The sequence below is a fragment of the Crassostrea angulata genome, chromosome 6, assembly GCF_025612915.1.
Source record: "Crassostrea angulata isolate pt1a10 chromosome 6, ASM2561291v2, whole genome shotgun sequence".
Taxonomy (NCBI): Eukaryota; Metazoa; Mollusca; class Bivalvia; order Ostreida; family Ostreidae; genus Magallana; species Magallana angulata.
In genome coordinates, this window is record NC_069116.1 from 34,266,090 (window position 1) to 34,286,245 (window position 20,156).

The 20,156-nt window shown below is 32.2% G+C and overlaps 1 protein-coding gene across 1 annotated transcript; it reads left to right on the top strand.

Annotated features, from left to right (window-relative positions):
• The first annotated feature begins 4,474 nt into the window (after positions 1-4,474).
• Positions 4,475-10,816, top strand: LOC128186496 (forkhead box protein F1-like). The gene is made up of 2 exons (XM_052856286.1): positions 4,475-5,809; positions 10,428-10,816. Exons 1-2 carry the CDS (start codon positions 4,744-4,746, stop codon positions 10,562-10,564), a joined length of 1,203 nt encoding a protein of 400 aa, XP_052712246.1. The 5' UTR covers positions 4,475-4,743; the 3' UTR covers positions 10,565-10,816.
• Positions 10,817-20,156: the final 9,340 nt, after the last annotated feature.

Below are 20,156 nucleotides of genomic sequence, written 5' to 3' on the forward strand. Positions count from 1 at the left end.
AAGAATGGAAATGCTTCCCTACAATACAGGGGAACACTTGTCTGTCATTGTTACAATGAGATTAGGGCGATCGCTTGACATTTTAAACATACATCGGAGTGTTCTCATACTGTTTGTTGACGATTTCTTTAAATATTTGCCTTAGACTCGCGCCTTTATCAAAATATTATAAAGTTCCTTAAATAAGCAACTGCCTAATAGCATATACAGGAGCAATACAATGTATTGAAAAAATACATCAGTTTGTGTAAATGTCTTCATGAATACGTTGATAAATAATTTCCTTTTTCTTTTCGCAGCTACGTAACAATGAGGGAATTGATGACGTAGTAAACAGTTGTCATTTTCTCTTTTATATTCAAAATTGATTCGTGTTTTTGACAATTTTGTTTCCATTGAGTAAAAAAAATGCGTAATTGAAAAAAACCACATCAAAAACACTTCAATACTGTGGACAAAATCTGTGGTGTTTTTGTTTGTAAATATGTTGAATTACTTTGACAATATGATCTTTGATCATCAAAAACACATAATTAAAACAAATGACGTTACTAATTAGTCCTTGTCACTGAGTGTTCTTGAATATGTATTTTATCAGATCATATAGAACAAGTTCTTGATACTATTTTCTTTCTTTTGAAATATGAATAATAAAGCACACAAATAAAGTCTTAAATTTCTAAACTAATCTGCTCACGGGTTAAGATGGAGGAAAGTAAGTATGGCTAGGAAATGATTCTAGGGAGGACAGATGTATTCAATACATCGCATCTTCGACGGATGCAAGACCATGAAGGTCGGATAGAAATGCTCAGAATAATGTCATTCTCTATGAAAGATGATCGTTTATTTACATTTAGTCATTTCATCGCCAGTAATTAGTAAGATCTGTTCACTGAGCAAGAAAAATCGGAATATAATAGCATCCATTAGAGAAAAATTGATTAGCTTCAAATGCAGTGTTCAGAAGTTCGGATCAGAAATCAGAATCAAAGAAACCCAAAAGAATTTGATCTGTTTTGACCAGAGTTTGGCGAAATTGCCAAAACGGCCCAGGTTTTTTTTATTTTACAGGTGGACTATATAATGTCTTCGGTATTCATACGCCGGGAGCCAGAACAGGGTCGCAAGTTCAGTTTGTCTTTTAAACAGCGACGATAGAAGAGTTCTATATCTCAAGGAAATGCCATACCACCCAAAATCACTGATTTATGCTTTGCCTTTTTCTTATCATCCAAAGGTCGTCATCTGTTATAGAATTTCTGCTTTAAAAACAATCACATCATTGGTGTTCTACATCTTTTTGGTATTTGTAAAAAAAAAATTAATATAGTATAATATATGTAAATCAGATAATAATAAAACCCCTTCGTACTTGAATAATTTTGTGATAGATTGCATTGAATTCAGGTTTATAAAAATTGATATGACTTGTTAATTTACACAAAAAGCTCAATTTTAATAATCATTTAAAGGCAATCATTGAAAACAGTCTTGGTTTTTATATATCTTTAATTAGCTTGAACATTTCTTTTTATAAAATTGCATTTTTGTGCTGTAATATTTTATCTACCTTTCCGCGTTTTTAATCAACTCATAAATTATGTAGCGGATATAATTCATGTCATTTTTATTGTTTATAACTGTAAATTCATACATTGAAAAAGGCATCAATAAATACATAACAATTTCGATGTTGCTTGCTAAAGTTAAATCATCTATATATTTCAAATTTAAAAACAACTCAATACAAACAATAGCTTTAACCCTTCATTTGCCATTACATGTACAATAAAATCTCAGATCCAATTTTAGTATTTAATATTGTTTGGTATTTAACAGTTTACAGAAGATATATATATAAATTCGATTTGTTCAATTTTAACAATAAATTGAAATATTTATATATTATCTTAATATTTATTAGTTATATAGACAATATTTATTGAAATAAATAATTATTTCTTTTAAGTCAGAACTAACATTTAACATAAAAACAAATTTTAGAATTTTAGACAAATATTTTTTTCACATAATTGTGCTTCGTGCCCAGCTGAAACCAATTATGATCGCAGAAAAGTTCTTAAATTATTCATATACTCCATTTTATAACGAAAATTACACTTTTAAATTGGTATTAATACGTGAATGGCGGAAATTTAAACATTATACATTCTTATACTATTTCTTCCATTCAAACAAAATCTTTTTTTAAGTTTCCATTTGAATTATTCATTTACGCCTACAAGAAATAAAAGCTGCACGTTTCTCCTTTAGTTGCATGGTGATAAATTCGCGTTGTTTTGCATGAACGAGATTCCCCTTTTTCCGTTTAACGCGACTTCTTAAAAAATATTTCATTTTTCAACACGTGGATAATTAGAAGTTTGATTGACCAATAATTCCTAGAACTGTGCCAGCTTCTAACCCCGCCACCTACGTTGTTCGCAACGTTATCACTCGGTAAACTCGTAAAAAAGCATATGAAATCTTTATTAGGAACTATAAATGTCTTTAAGGAGAGTCATTATGCAACGCTTTTCTTTTGTATCATCCTATTAACGTGGGTTCCATTACACATATATTGAACAATTAATATCACCAAAAATCTGCACAACTTCGTGTGTGGTTTTGGAATTGTACAACATAGTTTCAGAAAGGCATTTATATTTTAAAAGGGATTTTTTATTCTCACAACAATAAAAAGTCTTGAAGCTCTCAACATAGCTGCTGACCTATGTGTCAAATATTTGGTAATTTATGAAATGAAAAGGGCTCAGAGAGGTAATAGCAGCAGGTCTCGGTGTCAGTGACGTCACAAGCGAGATGACGAGAGATAGCGAGACTCTCGCGCAGTAAGAAACGAGTCATCGGGGCATTATCTCGAGGCAATCAGATTATCTAAATGAAATTAAAACAATCATATCGTGATCTATAACTGCCAAAGTACTACTACACACGTGTGACGTGTGTACATTTGTTAAAATTATTCGCAATATTAATCAACGTACATTGATTGCTGTTTATAATGTTTAAATACGATGCAAAGCCTAAAGAAAAAATAGATTTCCCTGTTGTATGATTGTTTATTTTCACTTATTTAATTAAAGGTGAACGTATATTTATTGTTTTCGGTATCTTATTGGCATCAACAATAACACAAAACACACATAAACATATAACTGTTCTTTTCTCAAATGTGTTGGCACGTGTACTTTCAGTTAACATAAATGATGATTTAAACTTTTACAATTTTTTTGATTTTGTTTTTGTTGGAAATATTTTCTGAAGTGTAGGAACGTATAATAATGTAATGTAAGTATAACAATGTAAGATTGTTAATGCTAATTCAACAATGATATACAAAGTATATACAAAGTTCATGATATAAACGAAAGTCAAAGACGGCTATTGCGAAATGCCAGGTTCATATTTTAAAAAAATTAAATTCTTGGTTTCACCGTCCAAAATTGACTATTTTGTATAAGTTTAATTTCTATAAGATTAAATTATTTCAAAAACTTTCAATCAGTTGGTTTGAATATAAAAAATAAATTTGAATTAAACTGATTTTTCAAAACAAACATATTGCCATGGGCATCGTTTGCTTAAAGTGAAATCTACATTTGTTTACAAAGCTTGTCATTATCTCTTAGCTTGAAATTTGATCGATTTAATATGCTCAAATTTGCATGTGCCGAAAAGAAATAATACTTTTTTTTCCAGAAGATTTTTAGAAATAGCTAATAGACAAAACGATCTAGCTAGCAAACTTTGCAAATATATATAAATATATAACAAAAATGTATAAAAATATATATTTACATGTCTAATTATCGAGATTTTTAGCTTTATGGGGAGGGGAACTACATTGTATTTTTATGTTTAAGCATTTATTCTTAGTGTTAAAATATTATTGTTGTCAATGGGTTTTTTTCGGGTATCTAAAATTCCCTTCTTATATCAAAAATAGTTTTATTCAAAATTAACTGAATTTATAATGAAAAATCAAATGAAAAATGAAATTTATATGCGTAAATATGAACAAAACGCTAGAACATTTGTTTGGTAAAAAGTTCATTGTGTATGTGTGTGTAACTTCTTTTTCGTTCGCTCTTTTTTTATATCTTGGATTCAAATTTTATAATAAATAACGTCCTAATCAAAAGAAAATATTTTTTCTTAATTTGTATCTCTTCATTTAATTGTTTTTGTGTAAATAAAAAAAATCATGGATATTTACATTTGTATGGAAGAATTGTACGCTGATTCCGCTTTATCTTTCTCCGCGGGACACTGCTGTAGATTGGGTTACCCCTGTTGCTGAATCTGGTTAATACCGATAAACCGACAGCGAAAGGGGCCGCCCGCCTCATTAACATTCCACCAATCAAAACGCCGAATCGCCGAAAATCGAGCAGCAGCATTTTGATGCGATAATTCTCGGCAAATTATGCATAAAATGGGAATTTGGATGTACTATTTAATCAAACATGATCGCAAGTTTATGACATTATCAACGAAAGTGAAATGAAAACGATTAGAACAGGCAAAAATGGACTAATATTCTTATGATATATTTCTACGTGTGTGACTGTTGGACTACCGATTTTTTGCACAATAATATTTTGGCTTTAGTGTATATTTTTACTTGTTTGTTGATATATTTATTTGTGCGAGGTCTCTAGATAGTAGTCTGAATATCGGTCAGTTTACTATTGGGAACGCAGAAAAATAAACAAGATGGAGACTGCAACAACCCTTGTGGATAGCAAGGATATTTCTACAAACCTGCAAATCCTTCAGGACGTGGACGGGAAAATAATTCCCAAAACCGAACCGGACACTTGCGATGATGACGCGACTTCTGATGACGACGATGAGGACTCTTCCGAGGAAACACCGACCACCACTACAACGGAGGAACCAAATCCGAAAGACGCCAAGAAACCCGGAGTTGGGGTTCGGCGTCAGGAAAAGCCTCCTTACTCGTACATTGCTTTGATCGTGATGGCCATCCAAGCTACCCCTAACAAACGATGCACATTGAGTGAAATTTATAATTTTCTTCAACAAAGGTTTCCATTTTTCAGAGGAACATACCAAGGTTGGAAAAACTCTGTCCGACATAATCTATCTTTGAATGAGTGCTTTATCAAATTACCTAAGGGCCTCGGTCGGCCCGGGAAAGGACATTACTGGACCATCGACCCTGCAGCCGAATTTATGTTCGAGGAAGGTTCCTTTCGTCGCCGTCCAAGAGGATTCCGAAGAAAATGTCAGGCTCTGAAGCCTTTCGGAATGATCGGAATGAATGGGGTGACTCCCGCTGGATCTCCAATGCTAGGGTCCCATTATGATTTTTTTCAAAATACAAATATGAATTCTATGAACATGCAATGTGCAGTGAACTCCTCGCAGCCCTATGACACGTCAGGGATGATGACGTCACAACCCACAGGACTTCACCCATCAAGCTATTCCACTGTTCAGCATCAGTACAATCAAAATTGTAGTTTTAATTTACCCGGGAGTGGAAGATTCGGGTCCAGTTGTGCTATGTCCGGATTAGAGGGGGATTATGTTCAGAGTGGACCCTCGGGTAATCTCCCCTTATATGACAGAGACCATAATATGCAAGGTCTTTCCATGGCGTGGACAACGCAACGTTTTTCCAAACAGCAACCCCTTAGTCCGGCGGGAAGCACAGGTTCCGTTCCCAGTATATCTCCATCCGGTTCCGGGGAGCCTTCACCATATGTTACCAACACCATTACCACATCAGAACCTATGGATCTAGCTCTTGCAGGTACATCTATATTTTAAAAAATATATCTCTTTAACTCATTATTTATACCCCGACGTCAAATGAGAAATGTTTAAACAGCAAAAATTTCTGTTATTTTTTAAGGAAGAAACTATTCAGTTCTCTTATCAACTTTTTGCACGTTTGAAACCGGCGCATTAATTAGTGAATTTTGCAACAGAAGTAACTCAATTATCGCCGGGTTTTTTCGTCGGAAAAAAACTGACATCGTTTTTGACACAACTCACGAGGGAGCATTCCTCACCCACCTAAAAAATTACAAAACGGTCGAAAAATGTTCTTTCCACGTGTGAGGGATTAGCACGTTTGTGTTTTCATTCGACGGGGTGTTTTCAAAACTAGGCCCAGATACCAGAAGAATCCCTTCAAGGATTACGTGTACTTTTCCAAAACTCGGTATATAATCGATCAATTGCTTTAAAAAAATCGGATAATTATATAAACTACCAGTAATTAAAAGTTTTAAATGAATACTTTAAAAAATATAAAAATTTTATTTGTATATAACACGACTGTTTACATCATGCCGAGTATTAAAATATGCATTTAACGAAATTAAAATATAAAATCTGAAAAAAAGAAAAACAATCAGTTTATAATTTCAACATCGAGTTTTAAAAAATCTTAAATATTTTCTGATTAATCAAATCGAAAAAAATACGTATTTCTTTGAGGTACTAAAAGAAAACACTGGTTACAGATATGATGGTTAAATAGTGAATATTCATAGATTATGACATGATATGATGATTAAATAGTAAATATTCATAAATATCTAATTGACTTTTTCCTCGGAATATAAAATCAAGCAAATCTTTGAACCGTTGGTACGAGACTGCAAGGCTTTTGTTCACATAGTGTTTACGCCAGACAGTAACTTATGTGTCTGGTTGTTAATGAGCTAAAAGGGGTGATTATCCAGCGCCTCTAATGAATTAATGTCCAGATCGGTACAGCGATACAGATGTCATGACCTTATCTACCAGAGGCCGTGGCAAGCAATCCCACCATGCACCGCCTGTGTCCTGTCGCAAAATGGTAAATGATAATGTAATAGGCCTAAAAGCAACAAAACTAAAACTTAAACCCACAAAAATACATTGGTTTGGTTTTATTTCTTTATTTTAAATTAATTTTCCAAACAATTAATATCGGGTAACGTTAAAAAAAAATTAACCAGCACATAACTTCATTGCTACCTATTTTTACATTAACAATTTACAAAATTGCATGTGCTCGAAATTATCTTCTAATTTTTCATTCTTCTTGTTTCTAAAATTGTTTTGTCGCATGAAAATTTAAAATATCATCAAAGCGAGTATTTATCAAAATTACTTGTAAATTAATCCTTTATTATTTTAATTATATTTTTAATGGGAAAAATCAGATATTCCGTACAGCTCAACCATGAAGGACTCGTGGTTGTACACAAGTGTCCACTAATTGAGCCCCTCCCTGACACATCAGATAGCGCTCCCTGCGATACCTCGGGGTCCTCCAGGGGCGTGTCAGGGGTCGGGATCCGTATTGTTCTGTATGTGTCAGACTCCCTCATCTCTGACGAAATTGGTCACTAATTAAGAATTAGATGTACATTGGCCATAAATCACATTACGAATCTCTCTCTCTCTCGCTCTCGCTCTCTCTCTCTCTCTCTCTCTCTCTCTCTCATTTATATATATTACATTCACTAAAAACTAATACGTGTTAAATAAATAGTATACCATATTGAATATACTATATGCACTAAAAACTGATACGTGATAAATAAATAGTATATCATATTGACTGTACTATATGCAGCAAAAACTGATACGTTATAAGTAAATAGTATATCATATTGAATATGTAAAATCAGCAAGTGTCAAATATTTTGTAAACTTGAATAAGTGTGAAACAAAAAATTAATTTATTTCATCTACATCTATCAAATTGATAATTTTTCTTTTTGTGTAATTTGTATACTTATTTTTAAATCTGAAAAACATCGAAAATAATATTTTACAAATATATTCATAATACGCATTAGAACGAACGATCAATTATGCAATTCACATAGATATAGATCAACCATATCGGATAAGTCGGGTATGAAAATATTATCATGCGTTTATGCCGGCGATTAACTGTGAAATTGAAACAATGTTATTCCTCGGGTGTAGATAATTTAATGGTCTTTAATGTGAACCCCCGGGAAGTCCCGAGAGGAAAAGCGTCCACTTCAAACTGATCGTCATATGATAATTCATCAGGACTATCAAACGCTTCATTACTGGGGTCCGCTCGGACACCGCGGGGATTGTTTATTTATTCGGAGGGGTTAAGTAAACCTCCGTTCCTTCGGACGATACGGTGAATTGCATAATTCGGAACCTCTTTAGATTGTAGATAAGACTGGTCAGAAACCACAGATCTTGAAAGCTTTTGGTCGATGAGCGGCATTTCACGGTTATTCTTGTCGGATAAGAATCGCCGCATTACCCTCATCAGAAGTGATGATTCGTGAGAGAATGTTTAGGAAAACAACATAATTCTTGTTGTATTTGGTTTCAAACACGATGTTTTCGCACGGAAGTGTAAGGGAAAGCGGAATTTTTCCTTCTCTTGTTGTCTTAGCGGGTTCCTAGAACCTCCAAATCTTTTCTTTTCACACAAAAACGATCACGACAGAATCAAGACAAGACGAAAATGCTTGATTCCTCGTCAAAAATTTGTCTAATGTTTTGACAAAGCAATTTAATGTATATATAGATAGTAACGAAATATCCAATGATTTCATAACGGAACGAAAAACTTTGTAAGGATGCGTATTTTTCGTGGGGCTTCGCAGCATGAACTGTTCATATGACTAGAAATCTGCGTCGTTGGCAGTCGTTATTCTGAAACCAAAGAAAAAAACCCGATTTTTCTTCTTATTCTGCAGATTTTATTTCTTAATTATTTTACAAAAAATGTGCGAAAAATAACTTTTGAAAAGAATGCAACATTTGTCGTTTTTTTTTTTTGTTTTTTTTATAAATTTCTTTAAAAATCAAAATGATAAATTACTGTTCATCGTTGCCAAAAGTCATTCAATGTGCCTTATGGATGTTATATATATAAATACTAGCTTATATTCTAAAATTCTTTCAAGTCGAAAATTTTTAGAAAAAAAAATCGGTTGATAAAAAAATCATAATGAAAACTATTACATCAGTGTCAAGCAAATAAATATGGCGTTTTATCTCCGCATGGCGGTTTGACGTTGTCGGTTGCTTCACCTTTATCGTGTGGAAAACACTTTCTTCATGTTTTTATCTCCGTCTGAAGGGCCACCAGTGGTACCCTTGTGGCGATCTGACGAAGCCCCACACACGATCTGACGATAACTGTGAATTACGGGGATCCGCGTGACACCATTTAGTGTGGTGTCAGATTGATATGGAAATTTTCATCTTGGAAAATAAAGCTTTGTTTGCATACATGTTTTTTCGGCGGAAAATGTTATTTTTTCGACATCAATCGAATTTGTACCTTTTTCTATCATACCAATTCAATACGAAAAGTTAGTATCTCTTGATTGACTTCTTTTCCCCAAATATTTATTTTTATTCAAAAATAAGATGTGGTTTTATAACTTACCAGTATGAAGACATCGCTCCTCTATAATACGATATAGCTTGTTTTTTTTTTATATACACTAGATATTATATTTGTATCGAGAGAGTATCAAACTCCAGTAAAAGATGCAAATATGATATGAATACAAAATCACAGTTGATGACTTCCATTAAGGGCGTGTATTAATAAAATTTTCCAATACGATACAATATTTTGAGATGCAATATCCGATATATTGGATTAGAAATTAAGTTGAACAATTTATGTAATATAGTATCACAGTGAAAAGAACTAAACCTGTGCAATGTCTTTTTTTATTTCAGTTCAAAACAAAACAAAACTTATTTTAGTGTAGGAAATAAAAACAGTCAGAACACTAAACATATTTCAATCATTTCAGCTGTAAAAATAGAACAAACCAAAAAAAAACCACAAAATTAGGAATACAAAATTTTCAGGACTTTCAACATTCTCGTGTTGCACAAACAATATCTCATCAATCCTACATCTATTCTTGTGATAAAGTAATAATATAAAAAAAATTTCAATAGTATCTACACTAAGTTCTTCTAATAAGCATAATGAATTTAAAGATATAACATTAGTTAGTACATGTAATTTAGACTCGGGTGAAATTCAGACACTTTTTCAACACCTGTTGTACAAAGCGACCTGGCGGCTTCTACAACGTTCCAAAACGTGCATTATGAATTGAGGGGAGCCCGATCCTCTTAATGGGAACGTAATTTGTCCCGAAAACGAAGCAGATGTATTGTAACAGATAACTCCCTCCGTGAACTCGCCCTAATGAATAAGTCATCTCGCCTGTCTAAGATGGTTAGCATAGAAAAATAAGTACACGTGATCTTGGGTATATTTTTCTTTCTTGAGATTTCCGGAAAAAAATCCTTTGAGTTCTCTTTTTGTCCACCTGGGTATGCAATAAGTTTGATTTTTTTTCTTCATGTTTCCTAATTTTCTTAATTGTCTTTTTTTTCAGGCATGCGACTTCAAGCACCTTCTTATAGCCAGAATACGTCTTGTGACAGGAAGCCATATTTTGGACACTATGGAACAAATGCAATGAATTCGGCGCTGCACCATGCGCCATATTATACCGAGAAATGTGTCATGTGACTTCGCTGATCGAATGAAGAATTTGCTCAGAACAAAATCTCGTCTCATTGGAAAGCGGAAATATTTTATAAAACCAAAAAAATATGATACATGTATGATTCTGGTGAAAAATGGACTGTGTGTGTTAGTAATTTAATGTTGTATGTGACATTTTGATAATATTCATTGTATTTTTAGCAATTTGACATGTGGATCTTATTCTATACAATGTATTGTATATTTCTATATATAAACTTACACAAAATATTCTGATTTGCTGTGTTTTATCTATACTTTTTTTTCAACGATTCATTGTCAGGTAATTGGTCTGACAATGTTTTCATCGCAACCCAAAGTACTTGATACAATCGTCTATTATCAGCGCTCAGCGGCAAACCTTTATCTTATATTGAATTATCAAAATAATTTTACACTAAATCCCCCAAAGTATTTCAAATACAATGAATATATAATAAAAATTGTCATCGTTTCTCTGCTTTAAGATACAGTCTTTGTATTTGGAAAGAGCTTACCAATTTTACAAACTCCATGGATGATACTGATTGTCGGTTGGATCGTCAAGATGATAATAGTCTGTCCCAAATTATTGCTTCCATCAATTTTTGATGATTTTTAATAAAAATACACATACCTGTGAAAGAAATACAATTGAAATCGATGAAAGGGAATATATCCAAGATATCTTCATTGAACAATTATCCCTTTTCACTCATAAAATTTCACAGAAACGAAAACAATTTTCTTACGGAGATTTGTAATGGGAAATGTTTACATCTTTTCTCCATTTGAAATACACTCGGAATACATCGCGTAATTTTTTAAGATTATCATCCGGGCTTCTTAATGGCTGATGCAATGCAAAATTTCCGTAGACTTTCAATTTTTGTATGTGTATTGAAACCTGAAGCGGTAGAGGGGGCGTTTCAAAACAGATAATCTGGACATTTTTCATATTAGTGGATGAACGTAGTTTGAGCACAAAGGTATTTACTATTATTGAAATATCAAGCAAAAAGTGGTGGAAGCAAAATCTCGGGACAGAGTATAGGAGTCTGAGTTATAATTACCATAAAATACGCGTTTAAACTTCAATTGCATCGAACACGAAGAAACCAAGCAGTAAATGATATGTATTAACACTGAATTCATTCAATTAGGAAAAAATCTTACATGTTTTAAAACTCTTCTTCGAACAATTTCAGATTTGAAAATAGGTTGTTTGAGTTACATCGAATGTGACCAACAATAAACTTTAAATATTGTGTGTCTATTGACTTCTACATATTCTAAAATGAAAAAAAAACCATGTTGGTTTCAGAAAATCTCGGTAGGTACCGTCATTAGTATATTCGAAAAAGGGAATAATGAAATTAATTTAAAATCAAATTTTCCCCTTAGAATACTGTATTGTGTATTGAAAATATCTGTAATAAATCTTATTCACAATAATGAAAATAGTGAGTGGTTAAAAAAATTCTCTAGTTATTTATTCGTTTAAAATTATGGAAATCGCAATTTCTTCTGACTTTTCACAAATTAACTTTATTTCAAGAAATCGTTTTTGTAATAATCTCTTCAATTGCCCAAATAAAATGAGTAGAAGTAACTGAACAATCGACATTGTCCGCAACGCAATACAAAAAGGAACATCAATTTCTTCCGTATAGGGATCAAACTGGGAGTCTGACGTCAGTCCGTGCAGTCCGTGCTCTCCGTGTAGGCCTACCTATGTCTAGGTTGGCTGACGATATACTTCAATTCGTCCTGAACATTGGTTGGTTTGTATTTGATATGACGACTCTATTTGTGATGATTTTTCGTCTTCAACGTTTTTAGAGTATAAACAGATTCCCAAATACTGGACTGCATGAAAACTGTTTTACACTCGTTTGCAGCACAATGAAACAAATGTACAATTTCTAAGCGCGCCTTTTTCGCTCTCTATATGTTTAACCACAATTTCAAATCTGGAAAATGATCATCTGATTAAATGATATCAAAGTCAAATAGATCTGTGTGGAGTTTAAAGAATTTGTGGTGAAAATATTCATAAAAACAACTCTTTATTGTCATACATTCTTTTATTTTTTTCTCGAACAAGAGATAGCATTATTTTATTTACTATATTCTAAATTAAAATTCATGTTTTAATACCAAAACTCTTGGTACACCAGTAAAGTATATAATAAGATAAACCAACTATCTATTTAAACGAATGGTTTTCAACAGCTTCAACTTAATTGTACGTTTATTGTTTACATTTAACATTCTATATCTCGTGAATTATATATTTTCTTACAGAATATTCTAATGTGTGCAGGGCATTTGCTTTTAGTAAATGCCCAAATGTCAAATAATCAAATTAAATTCGATTTTTATCGTTTGAAACGCGTGAGACTTGCTGTTACTCAAGCGTAAATTCTGTCCTAAATATTTATAATACAGTTCACGATTTGTTTATTTTCTTACACAAGCAGCCTATACTAAAACAGAAAACAGATCAGCTTGTAATTTTTTCTGAATCGAGTGATCTTTCCTGAAAGAAAAAGAAATCATTGTACTAGACTTTTCATTTTACTGTTGAAAGCAAAATATAAATAAAATATAATCAGATTAAAAGAAAACAATATTGTTGCCGATAATTCTTGTTCTTTGCGAGTCCCTGCTTTACAGGTTTTGTTCCATCAAACAAAATTTTAAATCGGTGCTAACTTTTATCAGGATAGGTACCGTGGCTCAACGGTGATTTTTTTTTAAAATGGAGAAATATCTGAATCATCTTTTTTTCAATTAATGTTTTAGAGAAATATAACTAAGTATATATGATCTTTTTCATAAATCTTTGATTTCTTTGTCAATGTAAAACACAAGTTTGTATGTCACAACTCACCGGTTACACGTAAATTAATCCGAATATGAATATACGTATATTGTAAACTAACTTCTTATTCATATTATAATATATACACATGTACATATAAACAAAGCTTTCGTTCACAGAAATCACTTTCCAAGTCAGTTTTCTGTGAGAGCATTTGTAATTTATAATTTTTTCATTTACACAAAACCTAATTCTTTCTAAAAACTTTATCGCAAAGATAGCTATATACTTTGCCTGATTTTTTTCCCGTTTATTAATGAGGAACAAATATTTAAAAAAAATTATGAGATAATTGATTCACATTACTTATTCTATGCTTATTAATTAGGTCATTTTTCTAAACTGGTACCAGATACAGAAGTAAATTTAGTAATCCTGTTTTAACTGAAAAAAGATTTGTGATATTGAGGCTCGAGCAAGGAAGTTATACGATGAAAAATATATATTTCCGCTATCTGAATGTCGATTTACAGACGGGCAGACAGTACTCATTTCAACATTCTTCCGCCGATAGATCAAAAACTGTGACGGTTGTGTGTTCTTTAAAAAAAAAAGCAATCTACATGTAGTTGTGAGTAAACAAAAAAGAGTAATATAGTATTTCAGTTAACCAACAATTAACTTTAACCTGTAAATGATTTGTGCCATTGTGCATTTAAATAGAATTTCTTTTTTTAGTTTAGTTTTGCGTGGTGTTGGGGAGAGGGGATGAAAACATCAGTCAAAAGCACGCTACGTGCACCAAACTGATGAATTCCCGAAAGTCAGGCGAACTTCAAGCAAACCCGGGTCAAAAAGTAGAAACAAGACGTATATCTTTGAAGTGACAAATTACATGATTAATCAAATTTACGATTTTCAACTGCTTATCAAAAGAGAACTTCTGCTACACGACGCGGAATCTTTATTGCCAGAAGAAAAGGGCTAACCACTCATGGATCTACATTTGTCAAAAGAAAATGACAACTTAATGGCGAAATTTCGTACCCAAATCAAACCTATTTTTCTCTTCTGCGAAAGAGTTGAAAAAGTAAAAAACCTCCCAAAAGCAAGACAAAAACCAAAAGCAACGATGATGGTCTCCACTGTGAAAGAAATACTTGAGAGGCAATTCCATGAGTTCAGGAATTGGGCAATGTGGTTTCTGTACGTAGGCTTCACCGGATTAAAATCAAGGGGAAAAACCACATCGATTCCAAGATAGGTTCAAGTTGAAAGTTAAACAAACAGAATCATTGATGACGAGATTCTATGAAATGAACATTAGTGGATGGAATTCTCGCAGACTTTATCCCTCCAGATCTCTAATTTACGAGAGTCCGTGGACGGGGCGCACTAATAGACGGTAATTACACTACAATCAAGTTTGGAACACGTGGTCCTTGCCAGATATTAGCCAAACCATTAAAATATAATTTGTTCAGACAAATTGCTCTCCTATTAATAAATCATATATTGGATTTTAAGATGTTTCTACAAATCAAAGCTAAAGGCATGGAAAAACATCGGAAAAACTATTTCCTTTTCTTAATTAATTAGAATATTTCTAACCATATTAGCTTTCTTAAAATTGACCAAAATAATTTCAGTTTTTAATGTTCGGACCACACGCATAAGAAATAAACGTTTCCAAATGATATCAAATTAGTTGTCAAAATATGCCAGGTTGTAGAAGCGGCTTTCTGGGCTCTGTCTTGGTGAGCGATGAATATGTTTTCGGAGCCGATTGTTTACACGCGCACGAGTTTTGACACCATATGGTTAACAAATCTAATCTACTATCTAATTGGATAATTTGTGAACACAGGGCACAGAAAATAGAAGCACAGTTGAAGCAACTGTGAAGCTACATATATGTATTTTTAGGAAACTAAAAAAATAAGATTTAGAAATGAATATTTTTCACATTCGATATCATAGTCATCGCAAAAATGTGAATATGTATGCATGTATTTATAAACTTTTTGAACTAAACCATGGAGGACGCGACCCCGTATGATTCAGCAATAAACGACTGCTACCCAAAGGATGCTATCGATACGGTAAAAAATATTCAATCTTCACGATTTAGACCAATTTGTCATCAAAATGACGTTATCTTGCCCAAGTGCTTTAATACTTTTGTAAGAAAAAATCCGAACTAAAAAGCGGGGATGATGACAGATAAACTCCATGATGAAACTTCTCGTATTATCGGCCATAACGGCGAGGAAGCAAGCCTCTTTGAAGTGCCTATGTTAGACAGGGATTTTTGTTGTTTCTTCATCATAGCAGAATATTACCGAAACGGAGATCAGAATAAAAGAGAAAATAAACTTTACAACTTTGCCCTGCCCTACGAATACGTAACAAAGAACTTATCTCGAAATTCCCATCGAATACGCGTCGATTTTACTATCACACCATTCCATGAAAAAATAAAACCACCAAAAAAAAACACCTTTGTGGAACAGTGACGTAATTGTCTGACGTTAGAAATTGAAGCAATTTTAACACCTTAGAGTTTTGAAATAATTTGCTTGCTTCAATTTCCTTCGCCTGCATTCTGTTTGATTGTCATTTTCGGAGTAGAACTGACACTTTCACCCCCAGCTGCTCGGATGAAACGTCCCTTATCAAGCATGGATGATAGAATCTATCGACACAGTAATGTTCTGAAAGCGCTGTTAATGGCTGAGTCCTGAATTTGACAAAATAGACCTATCAGGGCTGTGGGAAACACCAAACTGGAAAGAACAAAGATTATTTTACACAGTACATACATTATAAAATATACTGATAAATTCTTGTTGATTTTTTTTTTGGTCTGATTAATTGATTCATCAATTAGCAATATACCCCCCCCCAAAAAAAAAAAAACAACAAAAAGCATGATTACTGAAGAAATTTAACTTCAATGTCTAAATTATTGCAGCTTTTTAATGCTAAAAATGTAAATGTTACGTAATTTAGGTATATATATTTTTTACCCCTAGCTTGAAAGCTGGACAATATTCACTAATGCCAATTAGATAACTCGATGTTAATACATGTACCATACGTACACTACAGTTACATCCTGTAAACCTACCTATTCATGCACATAATTGTTTTTATTTATTTGAACTGATGAGCTATACAGCTAACAGTTATAAAAACATGAACTGATTTCCGTGTGTATTAAGCTTAGTTTTTGTTTGGGATAACTTTAAATTTTCCCTTCTTAAAATATGTTTGACATGTTCTGCACACAGTGCGACTTTTAACCAAATGCTGAACGCGGAACGGAAAATGTAACGTAAAGCGGAACGGATCGGAAAACGAAAATTCCGATAACTTTATATAATTTGATATTATTTGATAAATTTGATAAAGAATAAAGTTGATATATACAATGCAATATTGTATATATATCTTTTAACAGATTATTCATTGATTTGATCAGAAATTGCATGAATTCCTCGAGAATAAACTGACATCGGTGACAAATACCGGTAATGCCGTTAAGAAGTTATTTTTTTTTTCATTTTATGTACCACGTATATCAAGATACCTCTGGCTAATAAGTCGCCTTTTGTTGAAATCAAATGTAAATTAATTTTGTATTATGCATGTATGATACTAATGTACGCACTCATTTGCATATGCGTATGTAAATGTACACCTTCAAAGAGTGTTCTGTCCCCATGCTTCAAGAGACTGCATGACGACACGATGACATCATCGATTTAATTGGTCTGACTTTTTTGTTTGAAATTCCAATTTTTTAAAATTTAATTCTGTATCTAAAAATAAATTTGCTAATATATTTTTCATCAGTATATTAAGCTTTTAATTATACTTAATTACAAGTACGTGTTTTAAATAAACACTATTGTTAGGTATTCAAAAAGAAATGTTTAAACTGGAAAGATATTACAAAGATAAGATTATATGAACAGTTTGTATTATATTAGCTATAGAGGTGTACACACATGGTTTATTCCCACTTAGCCAACATTCTGAAATTCTCAATTCCCACTTGGCCAACATTTTGATTTTCACACCTGAGTGATCAGGAGGCTATAGTCTGTTTTCACATGTAAGTGTATTTGTTATCAATTACCTGAGAATAGTTTATTGAAAAAATGCAAATAAAAAATAGCATTTAATTTTAGCTATAACATGCATATGATAATTAAAATAAATAATTAAATAAAAATAACCAAAGCTTATTTTTTTTTTCCAAAAATAAATCAGCAATTTTCTGCAAGATTATTACATAACACATTTTATATGTATTAACCAATGCCAGAACTTGCATGATTAAAACATTTATGTAAATTAACAAACTGTTTATAAATTGGATGTATATATACATTAATAAGATAGATCAGCAGTTTTTAAAGAATAGACTAGAAACATGTATTACTATGTTCTAATATAATATTATATTTAATTTAACTTTTGACATTACAATTTAACGCAAATAACACAGTTTTGTACCTCATGTACATGTGTATTTTAATGGTTTGAGAGAATAAACAAATTGATATTGATAAGCATTATTAATTATGATTAATTTAGAGAATCAAAAGCCTGAAAATTATGACTTCTTATAATTCTTTTATGGACTGTTAGTTGAAAGATATAAAAAGTAAATATGCCCGATATTCAGGTGCAGGTCAACTTTAAAAAAAAAACGACAAAGGATGATTTTATCTTCTTAACTAATGATGTGTTCATCATCAGACAATGAATCTTATAAAATGTGAATGTCACCGTTAGGAATATAATTAAGGACTTAATTTACTCAAGTGTTGTTTTTTTTTGTATTTTGTTAATTTCATATTATCTAGATTGGAAATATTCAATATAATCATAGAAACCAAAGAAATTAAGAGGACGAATAAAGTTTTTATAACTTGTGCACAATCCCATTGCAATATATAATGCAATAAAATATGTTCAAATCAGAACCAAAGAAAAATATTTACATTCTACTGTGTTTTTCCATTAAATTCCGTGATGTTTAAATGCCTCTAAATGCAACAAGTAGTCAAAGGTCAAATTGGCGAGTTTTATTATGACGTCACAAACGTTGAACGCTGTAAACTGCAACGTCACAAGCGAAAATCAAAGTTCACGCTTATGGCTGTTACTGTGGCTCTTCCATTAATATTAACTTACCCTTAGGATGAGATAGGAATTTTAAGGTATGAATCACATTTGCAGACAAGGCAAGAAGTTAAAAAATGTAAATATAAGCATTAAATCATGATTTTTTGAAGTATACACTCTCATAACTGCAGCGGTGTGTGCATACAAATTTTCATAACGCGCTATCGCGCGTTACTCAATTTGTATGCACACACCGCTGCAGTTATGAGAGTGTATACTTCAAAAAATCATGATTCAATGCTATATTGAAGAAAAGGAATTGAAATATATGATCCATATGATTTATAGATTTTCAAACGTGACTCTTATAATTACAATATTTTTCAATGCCAAGTTTAAAAGGCAGCTTATATAATTATCTCAATAAATGATGAAAATAGACAAACCATGATATTTGTACCTTAATCAAGGGCATAAATTATAAGTGAATGTGTAACAGTTAATTTTTTAAAATTATATTTTCATCTGAATTAATTATATAAAGTACTAGGACAGAAGCTCAATATTCATATTTATTCCTCTGTAGTCTAACAGATATTTTATTTCTCCGACTTTTATCTGAAAACAGACTATAGCTTACCTGTAATTAAATTCTTTTGTTCTCCACCTGCACCCCATTCCCACTTAGCCAACACAAATCTACCTGTATTTTACCTGTATTTTTACAAAATGTTGGCTAAGTGGGAAGACACCACACACATGAAGTAAAGCTGAATAACTACGCATGTAGTGTATCATGTCTATCATAATTATCATATCTCATTGTTCATCTTATTTGATATGCCATAGGGCATAAGGAAAATAATAAACTCCAATCATCATAAAATATTACTTCATTTTTAATCCCCTCTCTCTCTCTCTCTCTCTCTCTCTCATCTTTCTGTCTTGTTGCATGTGATAGAACAACTAACACTTTTTGTTCTTTTATTATGCAAGAAGATAGAAAACAAAAGACCATGGTAAACCCAAAATGGCATAGGCGGGCAATCGAACGCGTGTCTGAGGCATAGATTAAACCATTCATCAAAATTTATGTTTACATAAAATTATGAGTTTTCGAAATTAATTTTACAAGCGATGAAATGCCACCCATTTTGTAGGTCGTGCAACCCATGTGTAATATGCCGATTTCTCTCGTTGCTACCAAGAATTATGAATAGGTCATTGATGCATGAAGATGGTGCACCAATACCGATTTTTTAAAGGTACATGATATGAAGCTCGTCCTCTTAATTTGTTATCATTTTCAACACATGATCACTTATTTATTAAAGATATTCTTGGGAGAGAGGGAAAAAAAATCAAATTTGCGTGAGAGTTATCCCTCATGGTTTACTATTGGATGCGGCAAAGGCAAAAGCGCACGTACGGACCAAGCAAAAAAAAAAACGCAAGAGAAACATTCTATTGAAGTTTTATAAGGAAAAAGATATGCCAAGATTATCTTAAACAATATTGCAATTCAGCAGTATTGTTTATCACATCAAAATGAAATAAAACACCAAATGTCACAAATTATATCTATGTATTCTAAAAAGTTAAAATCGGTATGTATATATACATTTACAATCA